Source organism: Cupressus sempervirens, chromosome 2, assembly GCF_028749045.1.
Source record: "Cupressus sempervirens isolate cs-2001-9-10 chromosome 2, ASM2874904v1, whole genome shotgun sequence".
Lineage (NCBI taxonomy): Eukaryota > Viridiplantae > Streptophyta > Pinopsida > Cupressales > Cupressaceae > Cupressus > Cupressus sempervirens.
Genome location: NC_143119.1, coordinates 465,096,565 through 465,118,506, shown reverse-complemented (window position 1 = coordinate 465,118,506; position 21,942 = coordinate 465,096,565). Strand labels below are relative to the sequence as shown.

Sequence of the window (21,942 nt, the reverse complement as noted above, 5' to 3'; positions counted from 1 at the left end):
CCTACTTGCATAGCTACATTTAATGACCCTCAGAGCTCAAAACACTAACACTTCTTGAATTTGCAAGATCACACACCTATTCTGTGAATCGTAAACAAAGCAAGTAGAAAAAGAGATAGGTAAAAGCCATAGTCAATGTCTACCCAAAGTTTTACAACATCCTAGATAAGGAGTTAGAGAAATTTAAAATATTATGTTAGAGTGAGTTACTCTTATATAAATATTTTTGTCATATAGAGATCGAAATGGGGCTTACAAAGGATCAAATTATTACAAACTAGAAGCAAATAAATGCAACAAGATATTATGTATGGCATGTCAATCATACTACCCAAAAGGGAGCAATCTTAGAAGAAGATGAAAGTAACAATGATACAACATGGACGAAACAATAGAGCTAAATGAATGGCAATTGTTTTCACAAATGGGGCCCTCAAGTTGTGTCAGCGTAAGTGAACTTGAAATGCTTGGTAGGCGTGAGTTTGATCACAACAATAGATGGGAATTGGTTACAATACCAAAACATTTACATGTAATTGCAACACAATTCATAATTGAAAAGAAAACAAATTGGCAAGAGGAAAGCATGTTGTCTAACTTTGACATCCCAAGCTATACATTGTCAAAAAAGCCATAAATTTCTTTAGAAATAATTATAAACCACAAGAATCACTTGAGTTCCAAACCACTTCACATGATCATTCAAGGGACAACTAGTACAAGAAAATCCTACTTGATTGCTTGCATACGAAATGCACTCAAGAGTGAGACACCAGAACAAGGAAGCCAATCACTCACACTAGCTCAATTGGAGACCTTGCGCAATTTCCACCTATGATGGACCTTGTGCAATTGCCACCTGTGATGGACAAACCTATCTACACAACACACTCTAGCGCTAGGTTTCTATGGGAGTAGTTCACAATAATTGTTACTTTAGAAATAATGTTTCAACAACAAGGTGAAAGTACAACCCAAACATAATTCTATCAAATGTTACGAAACATATGAAATGAAAAGCCAAGGCAAGAAGATTGGCAGTTGTTGATGACCCGAACAAACAAACAAATAACATCATCTGAAAGGGAAGAATTTGACCACTCAATGCGTCTATTTTCTACTAATGATTTGGTTAATCTACACAATAAATAAATGCTGAAATTGTTGAATTGCCCTATTGCAATAAGTATTGCAGCGAACACAAGGAACAAAATGGACAATGCAATTAGTGATGAAAAACTCAAAAAATGAGTGCTACTTTGTAAAGGCCAATGCATCATGCTCATGACAAACATATGGACGCAAGTAGGTCTTGTAAATGGATCTCTTGGTGAAGTAGTTGATATTATGTATAGTCCTAGTTCCAAACCACTTGATATTCCAATGTATATTACCACAAGGATCGATAATTATACTGGACCCCCATGGAACAAAGATGACCCCAAGATTGTACCCATAACTCCTATGTCACTAGGTAGTCAAAGGAAAATACCACTCAAAATGGCATGGGCTATAACCATACACAAATCTCAAGGTCTGACACTGCAAAAAGCAACAATTGACATTGGGAAGACAAAAAGGCAGGGGTTGACATTCATGTGCATTTATGTCTAGAGTTAGAACATTGAATGACCTTCGCATTCAACCCATGTTCTCCTTCGAGAGATACTCCAAAATGCAAGATAACTTAAATACAATCTCAAGGCAAAAAGAGGAAGCCTGGTTGCAACAGTGCTCTCTTTAACAAATCTAAGGTACATAAGTCAACAAAACTATTTTCTTATGCCACTTAATGCTATAAATTTCTCACACATTCTCCTCATACACTTGCTAAGGTCCACAACACAAAACAACCATTTTCTTAGGATACTAAATTTATCATGCACAATTTTAATAGTTTTTCTTCTTTGATTTGTGCAGGTCTTCTAGGGAGCTATTCCTAAACATTTTTGTACTATGACAATATTCTCTACAAGTCTCAACAACTTAAAAAACAATGATCCATTGAACCATATTGTGTTTCTCTTTCCTATATATTTGTAAATGGCAATATACTTGATCCATGAAATTATGATGTATAATTTCTTCTAGTATTGATCTTTTGACTTTTTGATATAATAAAAAATTATTAGAGATGACATAATTCTTAATTGGCATAACCATTGCACCCTATTGGTGCAAGTGCTAGTTATTACTGCCCTTTATTTATCTAGTTGATAGGCTATTACTCGGGGAAGTCAAGTTTGATTGTCTCATCGCAGTCAATGGTCTGATAGAGGAGCTTTCCAATAAAATAAGGGAAAAGGTTGAAATCTTCCTTCACCCAAATAAGGTGGCCATATTTGCCTACCACGTGGCTGACTATGACATGCAACAAAGCTATTGTGGTGGCTTCGCCAATGAGGTGCTTACAGGAATGGTGCTTTTACTGCTGGAGAAGCATGCCACCGAAAAAATCTACTTTGGACATAGAGATGCTCACTATGAATTACCGCCTTATGAGTGTTTTCTTTGTTGTTATTTTCAATTCAATTGTTGATGTTATAAGAAGAAGATATTGTGCTCGTAGGAGGCGGTGTTGTAGAGTTAGCCACTACACTAGTAGTCCATAGGTAAGCACTCCTAAAAAACTCATAAAATTTTACTTGAGCATGCCAATGGCCTTTGAAATTGTAAGGACTACCCATGCAAAACCAATGCCACATCAACACTCTCCATAAAAAGCAAAAGATTCAACGAGAGTCAAGGTCATTTGAATATTGACCAGTCAACATTAATTTTTAATTAACATTAGTTTAAAATAATTACAATGAACTTAATAAATTTATAACCCATAATCAGTAAGTCATATACCAAAATACCAAGAAGTTCTAAACATATCGACCATTCTGATAGAGGCTCCAGAACTTGCTCAAGAAACATAAGGATGAGAATAATTGTAGGTGTGCTTTACCACCCTACCACAACGCTGTTAAACTTCCCCAAAATCTTTCCTAACATGAAAGATACCCATCTTGGCAACGAGATAGTCTAAACAAGTAAAACTACAAATAGTAATGGAATTTTGTGCAACAAGTATAATATATCTTTTCTCTAGTATAATTGAAACTTACTCTTCATCGCATAACATCCAAAGTATATCATCATATCTTGAGCTCATCTTATAAGACACCGGTACACAAAGAACCATTCTTTCAGTTCTCAAGAATATATCAAAATTCATATTCTAACTCACATAAGGAAAAATAACATATTACCCACCATAAATTGAAATGAAGTATAGAGGATACATTCATTGTCATTATTTATTTTGAGAAAGGACTTCCACCATGTCATAATGGAACTTAAACAAACATAATAAGTCCCAAGATTATGTGTCCTAAACTCAATAATACCTTTCCTTCCATCTGTGTGCAATTATCATGTAACAAGATAAACGTTTTACAAAGCAAGTATGAGTAAGGATGGAAATTAATAGTTTATCACATTCACCCTAGTAGATTTAAAATGCTTCCTATTACAATAAATTTGACATCTCATAGTATGGGTAAGATATCAATATTAATAAGTATAATAGCAATATATTTCCCACCCAGAATCACAACTTTCTCAAGAATTTAGAGTACTATACATTGATTATTAAAAATTGTTTCCAAACATATCATTATGAATTCCAAGATATTAATCATGTAAAACACATATTCATAAGGAAGATAACACACTCATGATAGAAAAAGAAGGATTCAATGTATGTAATAATTCCAAAACTAACTGCAAAGTCCTTATATACTATCAACACATGGCCATACAGTAATTTTATGCTTATTGAAGGATGTGAACATTGCTTAAATATTATGTAACACTTTCAAGATCATTTGCATTTAATCAACATATGCCTACACATAGGCATACGATAAGATACATTTAAATTACAATGTTACCCTGAACATAATTAAATAACAGTTTACTTAGCGGAGATTTCAAACAACATGATGTTTCCTTAGTAGTAGATAAGAGAATAGATGCAGAAGTGACATTATTGAAGATGACCTCCATGTCACATTCTTATGTTGTTTATCATTAACATTCATTCCAAGGTGTTAGCTACGACTCTATAATTGTGACTGAGTTCAATATATACATAGCACTTAAGTATATAATTGGAAATAGTAAAATGTGTTTCGAATAGATAATGAAAGTACTGAACCTGGGAAGTGCTTGTTCGGCTTGATGCATGTTATGATATTTGTATTGATTCGCAAGAGTTATAAGGGTTAACAATGCTAATTACAATAATTTTCATTTAAGGAGAGCATCAATAGACAATTAAATTTGATTGGCAGCCATGTTCAACAGATAATTTCTTGGCATATAAGACTAGATCTATAATGCTCAATGGTCTTACCAGAAAATTGATTATTGATTACACAAAAGTAAATCTAGTTGAACAGACTAGATGCTGGAACAGATCCGAAAGCATAGCAGGAGGTATAATTTTCCAAGGAACGGATAGTGCAGATTCATTTCCCCCCCTCGGTTTGGTGTGACAAGTTCCCAGTTCCAACAAGCTTGAATGTATATAGCCAAAAGTGTTCAAGCTACCTATCTTTAGTGGCTCATGAAAAAATGGTTTCTAGCAACGAGACAAGCATACGACGTCCAATAGGGTAGTGCCCAATCTGAAGGCAATGTCAACTATGCTCTGATAGTGTGACTATCTATTCATTAATTTATCCAGACCCAAAGCTAAGCTGTCCGGTTAAATTAGAGAGGGAAATGGTCAAAAATTAAAATGGACTGTCATTAAACATTTCCATTTCCTTTTGAGACTACAAGGATCGACTCTTTAGAGAAATCAATTGGAATTTGCACCGAGTGAAGGGAATACAACAATATTTTAATCAGAATGAATAAATAGAGTTAGGTTACCGACAAGAACCATTATAAACACACACAAAAAGTTGCAACAAGAAGGCTCGTTATAGTATTCAAGTAACAAGCAAAATTTTAGCAGTTCTTAAGAAGATCTATTTTTTGCATTCTACTATAGTCTCAGATTTTGAAACACAAGAATAAATAAATGAGTATAAGCGATGTGAACCTGGTAAAGCCAAACAAGGATGCCTTCCATCTATCCCCACTATAACTCTTTCCAAATCTCCCTTCCTATCTTTTCTTTCTTACGTGCTATGTCCAAGTTTCCCAACATTGGATTATTGGTAGATGATTAGAATGTGCACCCAAAGGTCACATGGGTTGAGTCTCCTCTAGAATTCTTCCCAAAAGCCACATTTTCTTTCCATTGGATGATTGAGTGCCTAAACACCCAATAGGAATGGTAAGGATTAATAATTGTATTGCGTTGGCGACCTTTAAAACTTCTTGTTCAATCCACAATTTCCTCTTTGATGTGCTTCCAATTTCTTTTTCGTCTTGTTTTTCCTTCTCTTTGTGTCAACTACAAACAATAGCTTACCTTTTGTGTGTTGTCCCCCACTTTCTTCCCCACTCGCATGCAATGAAACCAATAAATGGAAGGTAAACAAAACTGATTCTTTTATTCCTAATGACCACATTAACTGAATAATTTCATTTCAATTAAATAAAAGATAAAGAATTTTGAAATAATTCTAAGTTTTAGTAACAATAGTGATTTATCTAGTTTAAGAAAAATGGGTTATGATATAAATGTCAAAGTTGCCTTCAATATGTGGCCTAATGTCGGGAAGGCACTCGATGCTTTGGGTGTATCAGATTCTCTTTTCCCATTTCACCTTCAATTTGTGGGGCCCATTGCAACCTGTATGGCTCTAGAGGACGTTGTATTTGAGCTCTTTCATAAAACTAGAGTTCTTGGTGCCACCTTAGACATCCATTTTTTATTTGGCTCAAAACCAGATACAAGTGTGCTTGGTTATTTCATTCTATGAACTGGACGAGATGTAGCCTGCTATCATTAGTTTATTACAATTTTGAAGAGACCGCCAAAGGCATAGGTGGATGTTTTGTTTGCTATACATTCTCTTATGATTTTTTTAAACAAGTTTGGAATTGCTAAATAATCTTGCTGTAAAATGGTGAATTTTGGCTATATCCAATTCCACATCCCCATGATACTGTAGCAGTTCATTTTGAATATTTTTCAATAGATGAATTTCACAAATTGATATGTTAATTTTCTTATAGAGATGTAGGGATGATAGATTGTGAAGTGTGATGAAAAATATTGATAGAAATAAATATTGTGTGCTTGAACTTATAAGTATGATTGTGTTTAAGTTATTATAATTCATGAATTTTATATTATTTTAAAACTTTTTTCTAGAAAATTATTCAAAAAATTAATACAAATATACACACAATTATTCCAAAAAATAACATAAATTTGCGTGATTTAATTTAGAAACATTATACATTCATCATTAGAGATTTTACATAAATTATATGAAATTTTATATTTTGAACATTGATAAGGATTATCTTTTTTAATTATATAAGAGTAAAGTTTTGATTCAAGAATTCAATTAGGAGTTTTCAATGGTGGTTTGGTTGGATAATTTATTTAATTAGATTGAGGGGATAATTCATTTAAGTGGATTGAGCCCTTCTCTCATGGATTTAGGGTAATTTTATTGGAAAGATGAGACAAGAGATGCATTTAGTCAAGTTTTTTAAGTAGTTAGGACTATGGTGAACATTACAAATGCATGTTAAAAGTTTAATAATTAGAACTTTTTTGCTAATGTTCAGGTAGCAATAAACCTAATGAACTTGGTATATAAAGTTGCAAACAAATACAATAAAACATAGAAAAACATTAAATTTTTGTAGCTTTAAATGGTGTTGTAATATAATGATAATATGTCAAATGTTAACATGTTTAAGTTCTATATGTACCTATCTAATGGGATCATGTCATTTGTTAGCACTATGAAAGCAATGCATACAACGAAGGTATCATTTGTTGGCAAAATGAAGAAAGCCAAAGTGAAGTTATTTCACAATAGATTATAGAAAGATATATACATATTTAGGTTGTATATGAATTTTGTAATCAGAAATATTTGAAGATGAGAAAGATTCGTTGCCATTATAGCCAACAATACAGAGTTTTCATGGAAAGTGAACAATGGAGGTTATCAGAGAATATTTATTTTCACAATGCTTGTCATCAATATTTTTTTGTATCTATAGATCACAATTTATAGTTATGTTCCAACAAATTTGATTCTCTATGTTGTAATTTATTTTTGTTACATTTTTCCAAAATGTTATCCACTTTCCTCATGATCTACTGATATTATGCAGAAATTTGCTCTTTTCTATTGGTGTTGAACTTTTAGATTCCACTAAACATAATTAGCAATCAAGTAAATAAAACAATTTAGAAATAATTTATTTTGAAACTCTTTTGTTACACTATCATGTTCACAACAACTTCTAATTAGAATCGACTAGACCCTTGCATTGATTTGTGCAAGTGCTAGCTTATATTTTGCTTTGTAGCATATTTGAAATTCTCAATCATTTAAGATTTCTTATATGTAGCTACTGTAATTTGATCTATATTTTAATTCTTCGTATAATTAATTGTAGACTTATTTTATTTTTATAGTTATCTTTTTCACTTAGATTTGCTCAATTTTGTAATCTTCAATTTTTTAAAAACTTTTTTATTGGTTATTTTATTAATTGTTGTAAATTAATTTTTGCATAATTTTATTGATTTGAGATTTAGTGTTTGTATTTAAATATATTTATTTATTGTTAAAAAATTTGTATATATCTTAAATTTGAGTCATAAAGAGAAAAAGTGAAATTTAATACATAAATACATATATATTGTCTTACATCCATTAAATGGTTGTTTATTGTCTCTAAATCTTCTCTTAAACATGCAAAGTCTATCTATTTAAGATTACAAACTATGAGAAAATGAATCTTGTGATTCAATAGATTCGCTAAATGTTTTTATAAAAAATGTAATCTTTATACTACTCAAACATAACGAAGATCGAATTTGTGAGTTCCAAAATTATTTTGTCCTATTGAATATATTTAAAAAACTTTCAGAGCATTACATCCAGAATATATAATAGAATTTTAGGGCAGTAGAGTTTACCATATGATCAATATCAAAAGTTACGAAAGACATATACAAATATAATCATAACCAACAATTTTAAAACATGATAGACCATCCTTTATCTATGGATGGTGGTCTACCAACAACTAGAAGATTGAAATGCTTGCCTCTAGGTTTTCAGTTAGTGTCACATTAGGAATAATCTTGGGGTGACTTAGTGATGTCGGGTGATCATAAGTGAACCTTACAAAAGTCATCCCTGCAAAACCTGAGCGATGAGTAGTTGGGATGCCATTTTTGGTCTGAGCAGTAGATCTTTGCCCTCCTGTGGGAACTATCTAAATTGTTCTACAAATCTTATTTATGTTATGACTTACATGATCATTGCTCCCAATGCTTGAACCTCTCCACTTTCCCTCATTCTTCAACTATTGGATGAGTTTTTCCAAATTTATGTCAAATTCATTCCTTTATTTGAGAGTGGTATAGCCATATGTGACATCCTTCCTGTCAACTTTTGCTTTTCCCTTTCTAAACAATTTAAGGAATTTTTTTCTCTTTCAACTTGAGAATGGTAGTAACCTGCATAACAATGTTAAAAGATATGAGTCTTTGTGAGGACTCGAAAAGATATTGAACCCTCCCATTGAAAACATCATCATTCCTAAATTTCTAAATATTCCAAAGAAATAGAGAGGGAAATATTTACCAAAAGATATTGCAAAATTTGTTGTCACTTGAAATAGTTCAAAAGATCACATGTTCAAGAAGGAAGTTGTTGTTCAAGCTTGAGCCAAAAGTACCCCAAACTTATTTGGAAAATAGGCAATCAACAAAAACATGATAAATAGACTCACAACATCTACAAATAGGCAAATATATGGCTAGTCATTAGGCTTCTTTAAGGGCAGTTTATGTAGGAAGAGGCACAAAATAAAAACAAGCAATCTTGGGTTCAATGGATTTATGACATGGGTTAGACAAGTGTTTACTCCAGTACTGATAATCCAAATTAATATTTTATCTTCTATTAAGGTGGTCTAGGATGTCAAATTTATGGTTGAGAAAGGAGTGATTATATTTAGCCTTGACCAAATACAAGGGATATATCACACCACTCAAGGAGAGTAGAATAGACTAAAGGGTTACAACAGGGTTTAAGAAGATTAAGGAAAGAGTAGGCATCTGCTAGAGTAGTGTATACCCTAAGTGTTGGGATTAAAGAGAGAGTGACTAAGAGGGGGAGGGGGGGGTGTGAATCAGTTACTAACAAAAATTAATCCTCAGATCCCTTAGATGTCTTAAAGATCTAGTTACTTCTGATACTCGGTAAACATAACAAAAATGTTGTAACTCAGTAAATTAAACTGTTACTTATCTTCAAGCATTCATGTATGCAATTGAAAATAAAATGAACACAAGAGACACCAGATTTAACGTGGAAACCCAATATGGGAAAGACCACCAAGTAACTAGTTACCAATTTTTCAATCTTCTAAAGTGAGCCCTATTAGGAGCCAACCCTGTTAAAGGTTACAATACACACTGTTAGGTGTGACCCTGTTAGAGGATTTTGATCACCCTATTAGGAGTGGCCTTGCTAGAGGTCTTTAGAAAAAATTAACTAAACTGTCACCTTGTTAGAGGATTTACAAAATGGTTGTTAAACCAACTCTGTTAAGAGATTTGAAATCACTACTACAATTGTTAGAAAGCAACAATGTGACCTGAACAAGATGCAACTGAATTTTCTGATTACAGGTCTCTGTTCTGCATCATTAGATCCTCTTTGATCAAATATGGCTTTGCTGCTCCTCAATGATCTTTGATCATCCTTCAAATTCGCTTCCATAATAATTAGTCCTCATATCACATCAATTCTACTTCCATACTTAGAATTTGCAACTTGACCTCTTATTTATACCATTTAGATTATCAAGTCGGCTCATTCTCATGTTAAATTTACCAATAATCCATACATCAGTCGGCTACAAATATTACTTTAAACAAATAAATGTTATTTCACAAAACAATGAAATCCTTCATTGGCCGACCCTGCTTAGTAAATACTGCTTCCAGAAATTTCCTGAGTTAACCGTCTTGACTTGGTTAACATTGCAACATCTACAAAATCCTTTGGTTGCCGAGTTTACTCGGTAAGAACTAAATTCCTTCACTGTCTGTGAGAGCTCAGTAAGAACTACTTCTGCCACATTTCCTTTGATGACCGAATGAGCTCGATAACAATTAAATTTCTTTGTTTAACCTTGAAAGCTCGGTAACAACTATCTACTTGGTAGACACTGCAAATTTTCTTTACTAACCTTCTGGGCTCAGTAGATGTTGTCTTTTGCCTTGCTAACCATCTGAGCTTGGTAAACTCTATCTTTCGCCTTGCTGACCAACTGAGCTCGGTAGACTCTGTCTTTTGCCTGATATGACATTTGTGTGACATCAAAGACAACACACAATTGAACAATTATATCCAACACTAAGTACTAGGAATATAAAACTTCATGGCAAACTCCTCCCATGCAATGAGATCAACATTCTAAAAAACATCTTGGAGACAATTAATAGCTTTAGAAGACCACTTCTTGGTAGAACATCCTTGTAATAAGCCAAGGGGTTTATTAATGTATGAGAGGTATTGAAGGCACATATATTTTCATTGATGGCAAAATAATTAGTTGGTATGGTCACTTGACTTAATGATTAGTTTTAGTTATGGGTAATCAAGAAAAATGCCTAAGTATAATCCAAGAAGACAATGTACAGTCAAATATTTTCAATTAGTGAGCACACTTGATATTACTCTTCTATGGCCACAATTTTGGAGATTGGTAGTATAAGGTATGCATATGGTTTAAGAATGTTTAATCAAGTTCATATAGTGATTGGTATACATTTTGTTAGGATTAACTATGGACAAAAATAACAGTTACATGCAAATATAACCAATATCAGAAAATAATAGATTGCACGGAAGAGAACACAAGACATAAAGATTTAACATGGTTCACCAAATCCCTGGGCTACCTCCACCAATAGCAAATCCAATATTATTATTATCCAGTGATTATTGCAATCCCTTACAGCTCAATTACCATTGCAAGAAGCTACAATATCACCATACATTATAAAATCCCTAACCCTAAGCCATTTTATACAATCTTTTGTTGCTTACAAAATTAGGGCTAGAATAGGTCTTCCAATAGAAAAATAGTAGCCAACACCTTTTGCAATATAAGGTCATTTTTGGCTTTAGGGGTATTGCCCCTGAAAACCTTTGCGGGGGCATTTCCCCTTGACCCTACCCTAAACTACAACAAGGAGCACACCTAGGGTGTTGCCCTAGGACCCCGAAGGACGTTTCCCTCAAACCCCCATAAAAATAATTTGAGGGAAACTGCATTGAATAAACCTCTGAGTTTGATTAGGCTCCACATCACAACAACACATTTTGGATGGATGTTATGTAAAATGATTGATATTGCAAAATTTAGAGTAAGCGTTAGTAATCACATAAATTGGTCCAAGGAATTGAATTGCCTTGTCAATTCAATTACTTAACATTGAAGGAACCACATCCTAGATGTTAACCTTTAGATAACATATTATAATATTAATTTTTTGTTAATGTGCCACATTGTTTGTGAAAAACAATTTAGAAGCCGATTGAGAAAATAACTTGGAAAGGTATACAAAGGAGTTAGTTTTTGGATGCGATGTATGATGATGATATGTGAACTTTGTATATGACATGATGTTGTTCAAGTAATTAGATGTTAGATTCAATAATTGATTAGAATGCATGTGAGCTACATAAATGAATAATTAGATATTGTGATATCAACACAGTTATTTTGGCATTATAATCACTATCTCTTATGTGTTGGACAATGAATCCCTATTGAGCAGTGAAATCCCATTATAAAACTAATACTAACAAGGTTGAGACCTCTAACAAGGTAATTTTCTCTAATAAGGACTAACACACTAAATGTTTATAATGACTCCTAATAGGGTCAAAACTCCTAACAAAATATTTTCAAATTAGTAAATAATTGTGGTTACCATCCCCAATGAGGTTTCCCCTTGGATAGGGTTTCCTCAAAAACAAATCATGGTATTATGAGTTTCTTGTTGTTAATTTATTTACTTTTTAGTATTGTTCTTAGTGAATGCATATGGTTAAGTTTTGAAATAATAACTTGGTGTAAAACTGTTGCAATATTGATTCACCTTGCCCCCCTTAGTATTTCCTATTTCTAACAATTGGTATTTGATCTTCACTCCTTAGAAAAAAAATTGCAGCTTGAGGAGAGTCCAGATGGATATAGATAACTTGTAAGGTAGCTTTGAGGTGACACTTGAAGATCCAGATAGAGGTAATTAAAGTTGAAGCTTAAGGATTCACAAGATTACATCAAGAAACTCAAAGATTAGATTAATGTCTCAAGAAGTAAGAGGAAGGAGATAGCTAAATAGATCAAGGAATCTAAACCTAACAATGAATCAAATTTGATTACAAAACTTGAGAAGGAGAATCATATTCTGAAACACGAACATGAAGTTACATCAATTCAGATGGCTAAGGATATTAAATAAGGAAAATCACTAAAAGAAAAAATTGAGCAGATATGAAGAGAAAAATTGATAGATGCAACTGTTTGAACACTCAGCTCGGTAAGGTAAAATCCAAACTTAAAGATTCAAAGACTAAGTATCAAGAACTTGAGAAGTATACTAATATTATAAAGGGTGAGCTTGTAGAAACAAGTTGCATCTTGAAAATTTATACTTAGATAATGGCATACTTGATGAGCAATTGATGCAACAGAAGCCTAAAGGAGATATGGCAAGGATTGGCTATCTTGAGGGTGAGTGTTCAAAGGAATCAAAAGATAAATTTATACAAGATCATAATTTTAAAAAAAATCAAAATGAGAAACCTAAAGAGTAGAAAAGGCATTTTAGGGGAAGATGTTCCACATGCAACAAATATTGTCACATGAAGAAAGAATGCAAAGGTAAAATTGATTTTACTAGATATTTTTCAATTATTGACTTTATGGACATAAGTTATGTGAATGCAAAAGACATAATCAATGAAATAATGAAAGAAAAAATAAAAGACTGAATGTTAATGCAAGAAGAAATTTGGGAAACAATAATGTTATGTTGAATGGTGTCACATGTGACAAATGCAACAACTTTATACACATCACTAGAGATTGCAGACTATAAGTAAATAGGAATGGAACAAGGTATGGAAACTATGTTGTCACATGTTACAAATACATTAATTTGTGATATACAGATAGATATTACAGATTCAATGGATTTGTGAGTAATATAAGAACCACTAATGTTAGTGTTACCTAATTTTCACCCTATAGGCTCAATCAAGTAGAACTTTTACTTACTAAAGAAAGGTACATTCAAAATTGCTCTCATTGTATAATATTCCAAGAAATGCAGTTACATTGATTGCTTTATGTGTATAAGTATTACATTTGATGAAGGAAAGAGAACAAATAGAACTACATCATACATCATAAAACTCTTTTATTAAAATGTAAATATTTATTCTTAAAAGTTTCTTATTGCTTCACACAAGCCATGAAACTAGCTAAAGACAAATTCAGAATTTTTAATATATTAAGATGAATACATATGTGTGAAATGAGAAGGCATAAGAGAAGGGTAGGACTAGTCATTTTCTGAATGACTGGAGGTTGTTCTGATTGTCTTGGCCATTTGTGCTCCCGTTATCTTGATGCTCCTGTATTCCTAATTTCTAATGCTAGATCCTAAAAATGACAAAATTCAAAGGGGTTATATCCAATGGATCTTAGCAATGACTAACTCTACCTCACTAGTATACTCTACACATGTATCCATGCTTCAAACCCCAAACCCAAATTCATTTCTAGCTTATTTTGTTTTGTGCAACAATCTTGTCTACTAGTGATGTGTGGACAAGATCTAGGGGAAGAACTATTAAACAATATTGAAGGGACATGCAATCATAATACATGAAACCTTTTATTGCATTTAGTTGTAAACAAGTGAAAACAAACTAATAGATTATCAAAGGGACAATGCATTGTAATTGAAACCTTATATTTCATTAAGAAACATGTTATGGATTTATGTATAATTAAAAATGGATAAAAGTGGAGATGTTTATTAGCATGTTTAACTATCAACATAACATCAAGAATGATCATGAAGTAGAAAATATAATGCAATTAGGTGAAAAGATTCATACAACAATAATGGTTATGTAAGTATTATCAAAGTACAAAGAGATGTGGTTCCCTTTATGAGAGATATTCAATCAAATGATTAAATCAAAGGTATTAACTTTTAAATAAGTAGAAGCAAGTACCTATTTTGAAATTTTTTCTTTCAATTTGTATAACTATGACTGTCACATAGTCATTTGTTCCAAATCAAATCTCAACGAGGCTTTCATAACATTCATTTCTATACAATGAATTTTCTCATTGAGGTTTAATTCTATGTCAGGCTTCAATTATAGTGTCCTTGTATGGAAGAGCACTACTTTAGTTCATTTGACTTGTAATTCTCAAAATGATCAATACATAATAAGTGAAATGGTGTAGAATAGAAGTGAGGTGAATCAACCAACAATCTATAGTCAGAAAGTTATGATGATTTGTCACAAGTAGAAAATGAATGCAACCAATGTTTACAAATGAAAATTTCATATTAGAAAAGAAATTTAAGGCTACTTAGCATGGTTTTTTGGAAGGGATAATATAAAGTGTTCATTATATCTCATAAACAAATGACATATTGGTGAAGTGTTACAACTTTAATGCCCTACCCGAAGATCCTTGGAACAAGGATCAATACAAACTAAGATATTTTTTTTCTAAACAAGTATGAATGCAGATGAAAAATGATATACAAAGATCATAAATATCACAACAGAAGAATAAACAAACATCCAAACACCAACGGATCTCCAAATGCCACTATTGACCAAAAATGAAAAACTACGAAAGTCACAAAACACATTTGAATCCGAAACATCTTGAATTTAAAAAGTCAAACACTAGGGTTCAAAAAATCTACAATGGGTATCCCAAACACCTCTCAAAATCTTTTGGTCAAGTCAGAAAGTACTTGCTAGTTGTTTGAGCAAGTTTTTCACAAACCTAGGCGATACTTTCATACAACATGGGCGATACTTTTTGGTATCATATGACCTTTCTTCCAAGGTCATCGAGAGTTTCAGGGTCTAGGCGACATTTCCCCTAAAGTTGTGCACCGCTCTTCTAGTGTCGTACAACAATTCACCAAAAGGCATGCGATACTTTCTAGTATCACATGACATTTTCCTTTAAGGTGTGTGATACTTTCCAGCATCACATGATACTTCTTCTTTAGGCGTGCGATACTTTATAAGTATCGTCCAGTGCTGGAACACTGTCATCCAGGAATAACAAGAAATAATACAAAAATCTTTAGAGAGATAAAATAGAGACTTAGAACCTCCACACCATGGAGTACCACATCCATAAGTTGAGGCTTGGACACTCGAACACAAAAGCAACAAATAGAAATACAACTAACCATCTAAACCACAATAGTAAAGGAAACATACTGAAAACAACATCACAATGTACAAAAACAACAAAACTCATGCGTGAATCCTCCCAACCATAATAGCATCATGAGACCTTGAAGGCCCTAGCCATCCCTCGTGCATAACATCCCAAACTACCAACTAGATATTCATAGCTATCTTATTAGGACTTCACTTCTAAAATGTAATAACATCATAAAAACAGGAAATTGAACATGCTAAACCAATAAGCAATAGATAATCCAACTAAGAAAATCACATCATTTAATCATATGCTAAACATCATAATATAGGAATGCATCAAGTGAATAACATCATGTAAACATGATATCCAAGCATTCCAATGAAAGCATAAATAAAAAGGAAGCATACTCTGAAATCTCAAATATACCAAGTGAACATCAAGCACTAGTTGCACTAGAATAATAGACCATCTTTGTACGCTGGTCCCCAGTAGTGGTATAGGTAGCTACACCTCCCAACCACATGAAACCTATAGGTCCACTCTTGTTGTGCTGATGGAGATGATGATCCAACCACGAAACACATAAAGCAAACATCCATGGCTAACACTCATGCCAAACAGTAAGATGACTACAACCAAGATCATGAGACAATGCAAGTACAATAAGTCTTGGTGATACACTCAATGAGTTACTATGTAGGGACTTTTCTAGAGGGGAAATAGCTTGGCATTAGGTAGCCAAAGTTAGCATGGTGTTGAATCAACTTCCCAATGGAAGGCTCATGCACTGTGTCCTCGAACTTAATCCGATGGTCACACATTTTATTATCTTAAGTTTATTACCCAGTAATTTATTTAGTTATCACTTGTTAAGCCTTCTTTCTGCCAACCTAGGAAATGTCACCAAGGTTGCGGTAGAAGCCCCTCCATGAAGCTACCCTACCCTACCCATACTCATCCAACGATGAGTGCCCATAGGCATGCACATTCCTAACCCAAACCCATAAGAAATAACTCAACCAAATTACCATTGAGAGTCTGGGCCTTGCAAGTCACCCGATAAATACACACGCACATGCTTGTTCTTGGGTGCACTAGCATCATGAAATTCAAAACACAAGGGGTGGATGAGAACACAATCTAAAACACACTCAACTGAATACAACCTTGGGAGTACAGATGAGACACACATCCTAATGCAATCATAAAAGTGCAACAATGGTCTAACTAACATCCTACAAATGATCTAAGTCTATGACTAACATCATGCCAAGAAAACTTGAGAAAATTGGACTACACACAAATCGAGGTAAAAACCTCAAAACTCGAAAACTTTAAAAATAAAACCCATTTGGTCTTAGGGCATAAAAGCCACAAAATCCAATAAAATTCAGATTTAGACATCATATGCAAAAGTGACTAACATGACAGTGTGAAACCCCAAACCCTCATCTTGAAAAATAGGAAAATGTTCATAGTTGTCCAACCGAGTAGAACTAGCAATCAAAAACAAAGGGGAACATTAGTTCTTAGCCTCCTAGCATACAACTACCAAAAATGGAAGTAGAAATAAAGCTAAAATATAAAAATGGGAAAGCTCTACCTAATAGCCAAAAGGACTAAAACAAGAATCAACCAGTTAATATAAATATCTCGCAGAAGCTGCCAAAAGTCATGGCAAACCAAGGTTTCCTGAAGTTGGATCCAATGAGACTGATGTCGTGAAGATCCCACACTCACAACTCTCACAATGAATAGAAACACAATCCTCTAGAAGAGGATTTTGGAAAAAGCTCTCAAATTTGTAATTTTCAAAAGTGAGAAGTGAGGAATTAATTTCCTCTTTGGATAGTTATTCACTTTTTGAGTGAATAATCGATTGGGGTAAATAACTAGGTAACCTAGTTAAACTCTGAATCATAGAAATGAAAATAGACTATTCCAAGTAATTGGAATTCATCTATGGAAAAGTTGCTAGAAATTAAAATCAAGTAAAATAAAGCTTGAAAACCCAAAATCACATAAATTTCCTTAAAAACTTTCACGACAATGCAAACCTCTAAATGCACAAACACATTCACAGGTCTAACCACATAATGCAAATGAGTCCAGATTTATCAAATCATGAGAAGGTTTAATTTAAACAATTAATAAAGATACCTCAACCATATAGGGATGACATTGGTAACATATGAACAATTGAATCACTAACTCCACATGCCATTGCTAGGGATATAAATCTTGTACAGTAGAACACATGATCAAGTGCAATTGCATATAATAACACAGTCAAAGCAATAAAAGCATTAATTACCTAATTTAACCATTTATTCAAATATACTGAAATAATCCATTTAGATTACTCACGTTCGTGTAAAGCATAACAAAGCAAGAATGAAGTAAATCACCATAGTATTAAATCCACATCTAACATAATAAGAGATATGTTTAAATATTGGATAACCAAATATTTGTACACTAGAAATGTGTCACACTCTAAACCCTTCTATCCAAGTGATTCCATGAGTTTAGAATGCTTGGATGTCAGCTTAGAGCTCATTATCCACAAAGTGCAAGAGAGTATGATTTAAATATGAAGGCTCTCAATTGAGCCTTAGGAATGCTATTCTTGCTAGTAAACCATGCAATGGGAGGTTCTCTTAGAGACGAGATGCAAGAGTGCAAATGTCTACAAAGAATGCCTCAATAATGCAATGCAAATGTAAACTAAACTAGTATGAATATGCAAAATGCAGCTATGTTAAGCAAGCATGAGAGTGTTACCACCAACCTGATTAAGCTATGTAAGAAAAATCATTGCATAAGAGAAACTAAACTAACATGCAACATGATATTAAGCTAGAATGTGATGGAATGAGAGAATGAAGACAAGAAAATGGAAGTTCTCCACAAAGCTCCAAAGAAACCTGTTAGAAAACCTACAACATAACAATATTCAAAAGGTGGATGAATCCTTTGAGGAGGAAAGCTCTCTCTTTTAAAGTCATATGGATGGTAGAGATCAAGGTCAAGATGATGGGAGATCAATGATGGAGTTTAAAAATAGAAGTGATCCATCTGCGCAAGCAAGTCAACCAATAAATAGAAGTTGACTTCACATACAAGACAAAAGTCAAAAAACCCTTTTCTTTTAATTTGAAAAATAGAAAAAAGACTTTATGTGTGCACTCTAAGTGGGTTAGAAGAATGAGGTCTTTTATTTAACTAAAAGGGGACATGTTCTTTTAATCAAATAATGAACTTAGGATAGCATAGCCAAACTATAGGTTATAATAAAATTAATTGATTATTAGCAATTTTGTCTAGGTAAATGATTAATTAAATTAGCCAAAATGCTGAGAAGGGGGCTAATAATCTAGATGACAATTTTTAAGTGATTACATTTGCCCCTCTTTGACTAATGCATTTTCTATTTGGGAACACATTATGTCAAAGTAAATAGAAGCCAAGCCGGCAGCAATAGATATAGATATCTAATTTTGAAGAATGAAATGCAAAAAAAGATAGCAAATCCTTAATATACAGCCTGAAAGCGGTAGTACTAAACACTAGGAAACAGACAATGTCTGAATTCAAGAAGAATACTAACACCTAGCAAAGTAGATAGATCCTAGAGCAAATGAAAAGATCAAACATATGCCCCTAAGAAATAGATATCTATAGCAAACGATGATAGAGTATTTCTGCCCCCTCGAGATCAAAATCGAAATGAGGTAAGGGAAATGTAGAAACAAGTGAGATCTAATAAAATTGAGATATAGTAATGTCCACGATGACATATAGATGATTAGAACCAAAGAATGACCTTATAGAATGATAGAATGCCCCAGTTTGACCATAGTTGACCATGAAAGATAAAGCAAAAATTAGGTCAAATCAAGTAGAAAGGTTATTTTAGACATGAAAGTGTAAATTGGAGTAGATATGAAGCATAGAAATGATGAAGACATGAAGAAATGAAGATGCCCCAACAAAGATTTGAAGATTAGACTTGAAAAGGTCAGCTAACTGCTCAAAAGAAGGTAGAATTTTAAAATGTAATTTTGACTATCAAGATGAACTCATATTTTGATTTTGATCCCAAAAATGGATCCAAGACATTGAAATTAACTAGGGGTGCAATTTTTGTAGAATTATGAGGAGTTTGAAAATTAGGTCAAAATGAGGTTGGAAGGCTATAAAAGGGGTCCACAGGTCATTTTCAAATTCATTTTTTCTTTTGTGAATTTGGAGAGCTTAGAGTGATTTGGAGAGAGAAAATGGCATTAATAGGCATTTTGATCCATCGACACCATTTTGAGTGCAATTGGTTGCACAATTGGCCAATCCATTACAAGGAGTCGGTAAGTTTTTCACCTTTTTACCACTTTTTAAGCTTTTAAAATCCTTTTTTGCATGTTTTTAGAAGTAAAATAAGGAATATTGTGTGCTATTTTAAAAAGTATTGCACGAGTACTTTATAAAATATCACACGATACTTCACATTGAAAAATGTATCGTACAGGCAATAAAAACTATGTTGTATGGATCATACCCATTTGTTGCACAAATCAATGTAAAATGTCGCATCGCAAAAATGTATCGCACAAGTATATCAAGAACTATTGCATGATATGTAAGCAAAATTTTATATCGCCTGCATATAGTAGGAAATGTTGCACAACTTGTTTTGAAACATTTTTCATTGAATTTTGTGTGTTGATCATGTTTTTGATGTGTTACTGATGTTTGCATGGCTTGTGTTGTAGATGGTATTTCCTGTGCTTCTTATCAGAGCCCCCAAAGTGGTGGGTTGCAGGTTGTACAGTATCTGACAGATGATGAGATTGCCACCATATCTGGCATGGGCTTGAGATGGGTTATATAGATGCCCCATATACGGGTGAATCATGGATTGCTGACTATGCTTGCTAAGTGGTGGTATAGTGAGCATAATACATTTCACTCACTGACTGGAGAGGCCTTGACCACCATAGAGGATTTGTATGACATCCTTTGAGTACCTTTCCATGGTGATCCAGTGAGTTATATGTTTGATTACACTGCTATACTTTTAAGTTCTGATATGGATGTGAGGTATAATGATGCCAAGTTTCGTTATATGTCATAGGTGTACTATGATTAGACCCTAACAGAGGGGCGGACAGTGATGTAGTAGATGCTTCATGATGTCACCATCTTAGACTATCATTTGAGTTGGGAGCGACTCATTGATAAGTATGGGAGTGATTTCCCCCTACCATGTTTATTATGCTCTCTAGTTGCTTAGGTATTGGTGATGGATAGGGGCCAGAAGGGCTTCCCACTGGGATGGGGTCAACTGGTAGCAAATTTGATTGTGTGGCCTCGCAGGATGACATGGGGACTAGCTATTCTTGCAAACATGTATCATGTGCTACATGAGATAGTGTACCATGAGGGTCATTCCTGGGCATGCCAAGCAATATTAGCATAGATCTAGGCATGGGAGCACATTGCTGTGATTTGACCATGGGTGCAACCATAGGAGTGGAGCTAGCCCTATATTTTTGGATAGAAAAGATTTGTCCCACATACCCATAGTGGTGATATTCCATATTACCAACACATTTTTGATGAGTTGACAACTTTCACATGGTGGCCCTATCAAGAGTGCCATAGATGGTTGGATGCCTGGGAGCTAGAGTATATGTGCTATAGCAAACCATTAGTGGGCAGGCACTCAGAGATCATGGAGAGATTTGTGATCAGTCAAGTATGGTGACAGATTGTAGAATGATAGGTCATCTCAATGGAGACTACTACCTATGCTCACTTCCACTTGGATGAGGCCTGAGGATGGCTACCTATGTTAGACTATCAACCAACTATTAGAGAGATAACAACCTTAGTGTAGACTCCTTGGGATTATCGCCCAGAGGTAGTTGATGCAGGGGCAAATCTAGGCTATCTATACAAGATGCTGAGACATCCTTTTCTACAATTTACAGAGCCAGATGCCCTACCCACAATAGGGGACATGGAGGAGACAGAGGTGGAGTTGGGAGACAGATGGAGGTCGGGGATAGTTCCCAGTCTGGGAGGAGATGAACGTGGATGCAAGCCACTAGGGAGGAGGAGGAGGAGGAGGTGTCACTGAGGTGATAGAGAGCAGTGTAGGTAGAGGCATATGCAAAGTGGCCTACCAGGGGAGATGATAACCATGATGTGAGGATTCAAACCTTAGAGGCAGAGCTATAGGCAGCCTGGGTCACTATTGTAGTATAG

At 33.9% G+C, this 21,942-nt stretch overlaps 1 protein-coding gene across 1 annotated transcript in view; it reads left to right on the top strand.

Moving 5' to 3' along the window:
* Positions 1 to 20,563, top strand: part of LOC149573060 (uncharacterized) — a 42,042-nt gene extending 21,479 nt beyond the window's left edge. The window contains exon 2 of the mRNA XM_089815906.1: positions 20,445 to 20,563. Within this exon, the coding sequence (XP_089672032.1) occupies positions 20,445 to 20,563 (119 nt within the window). The remainder of the gene's footprint in view (positions 1 to 20,444) is intronic.
* Positions 20,564 to 21,942: the final 1,379 nt, after the last annotated feature.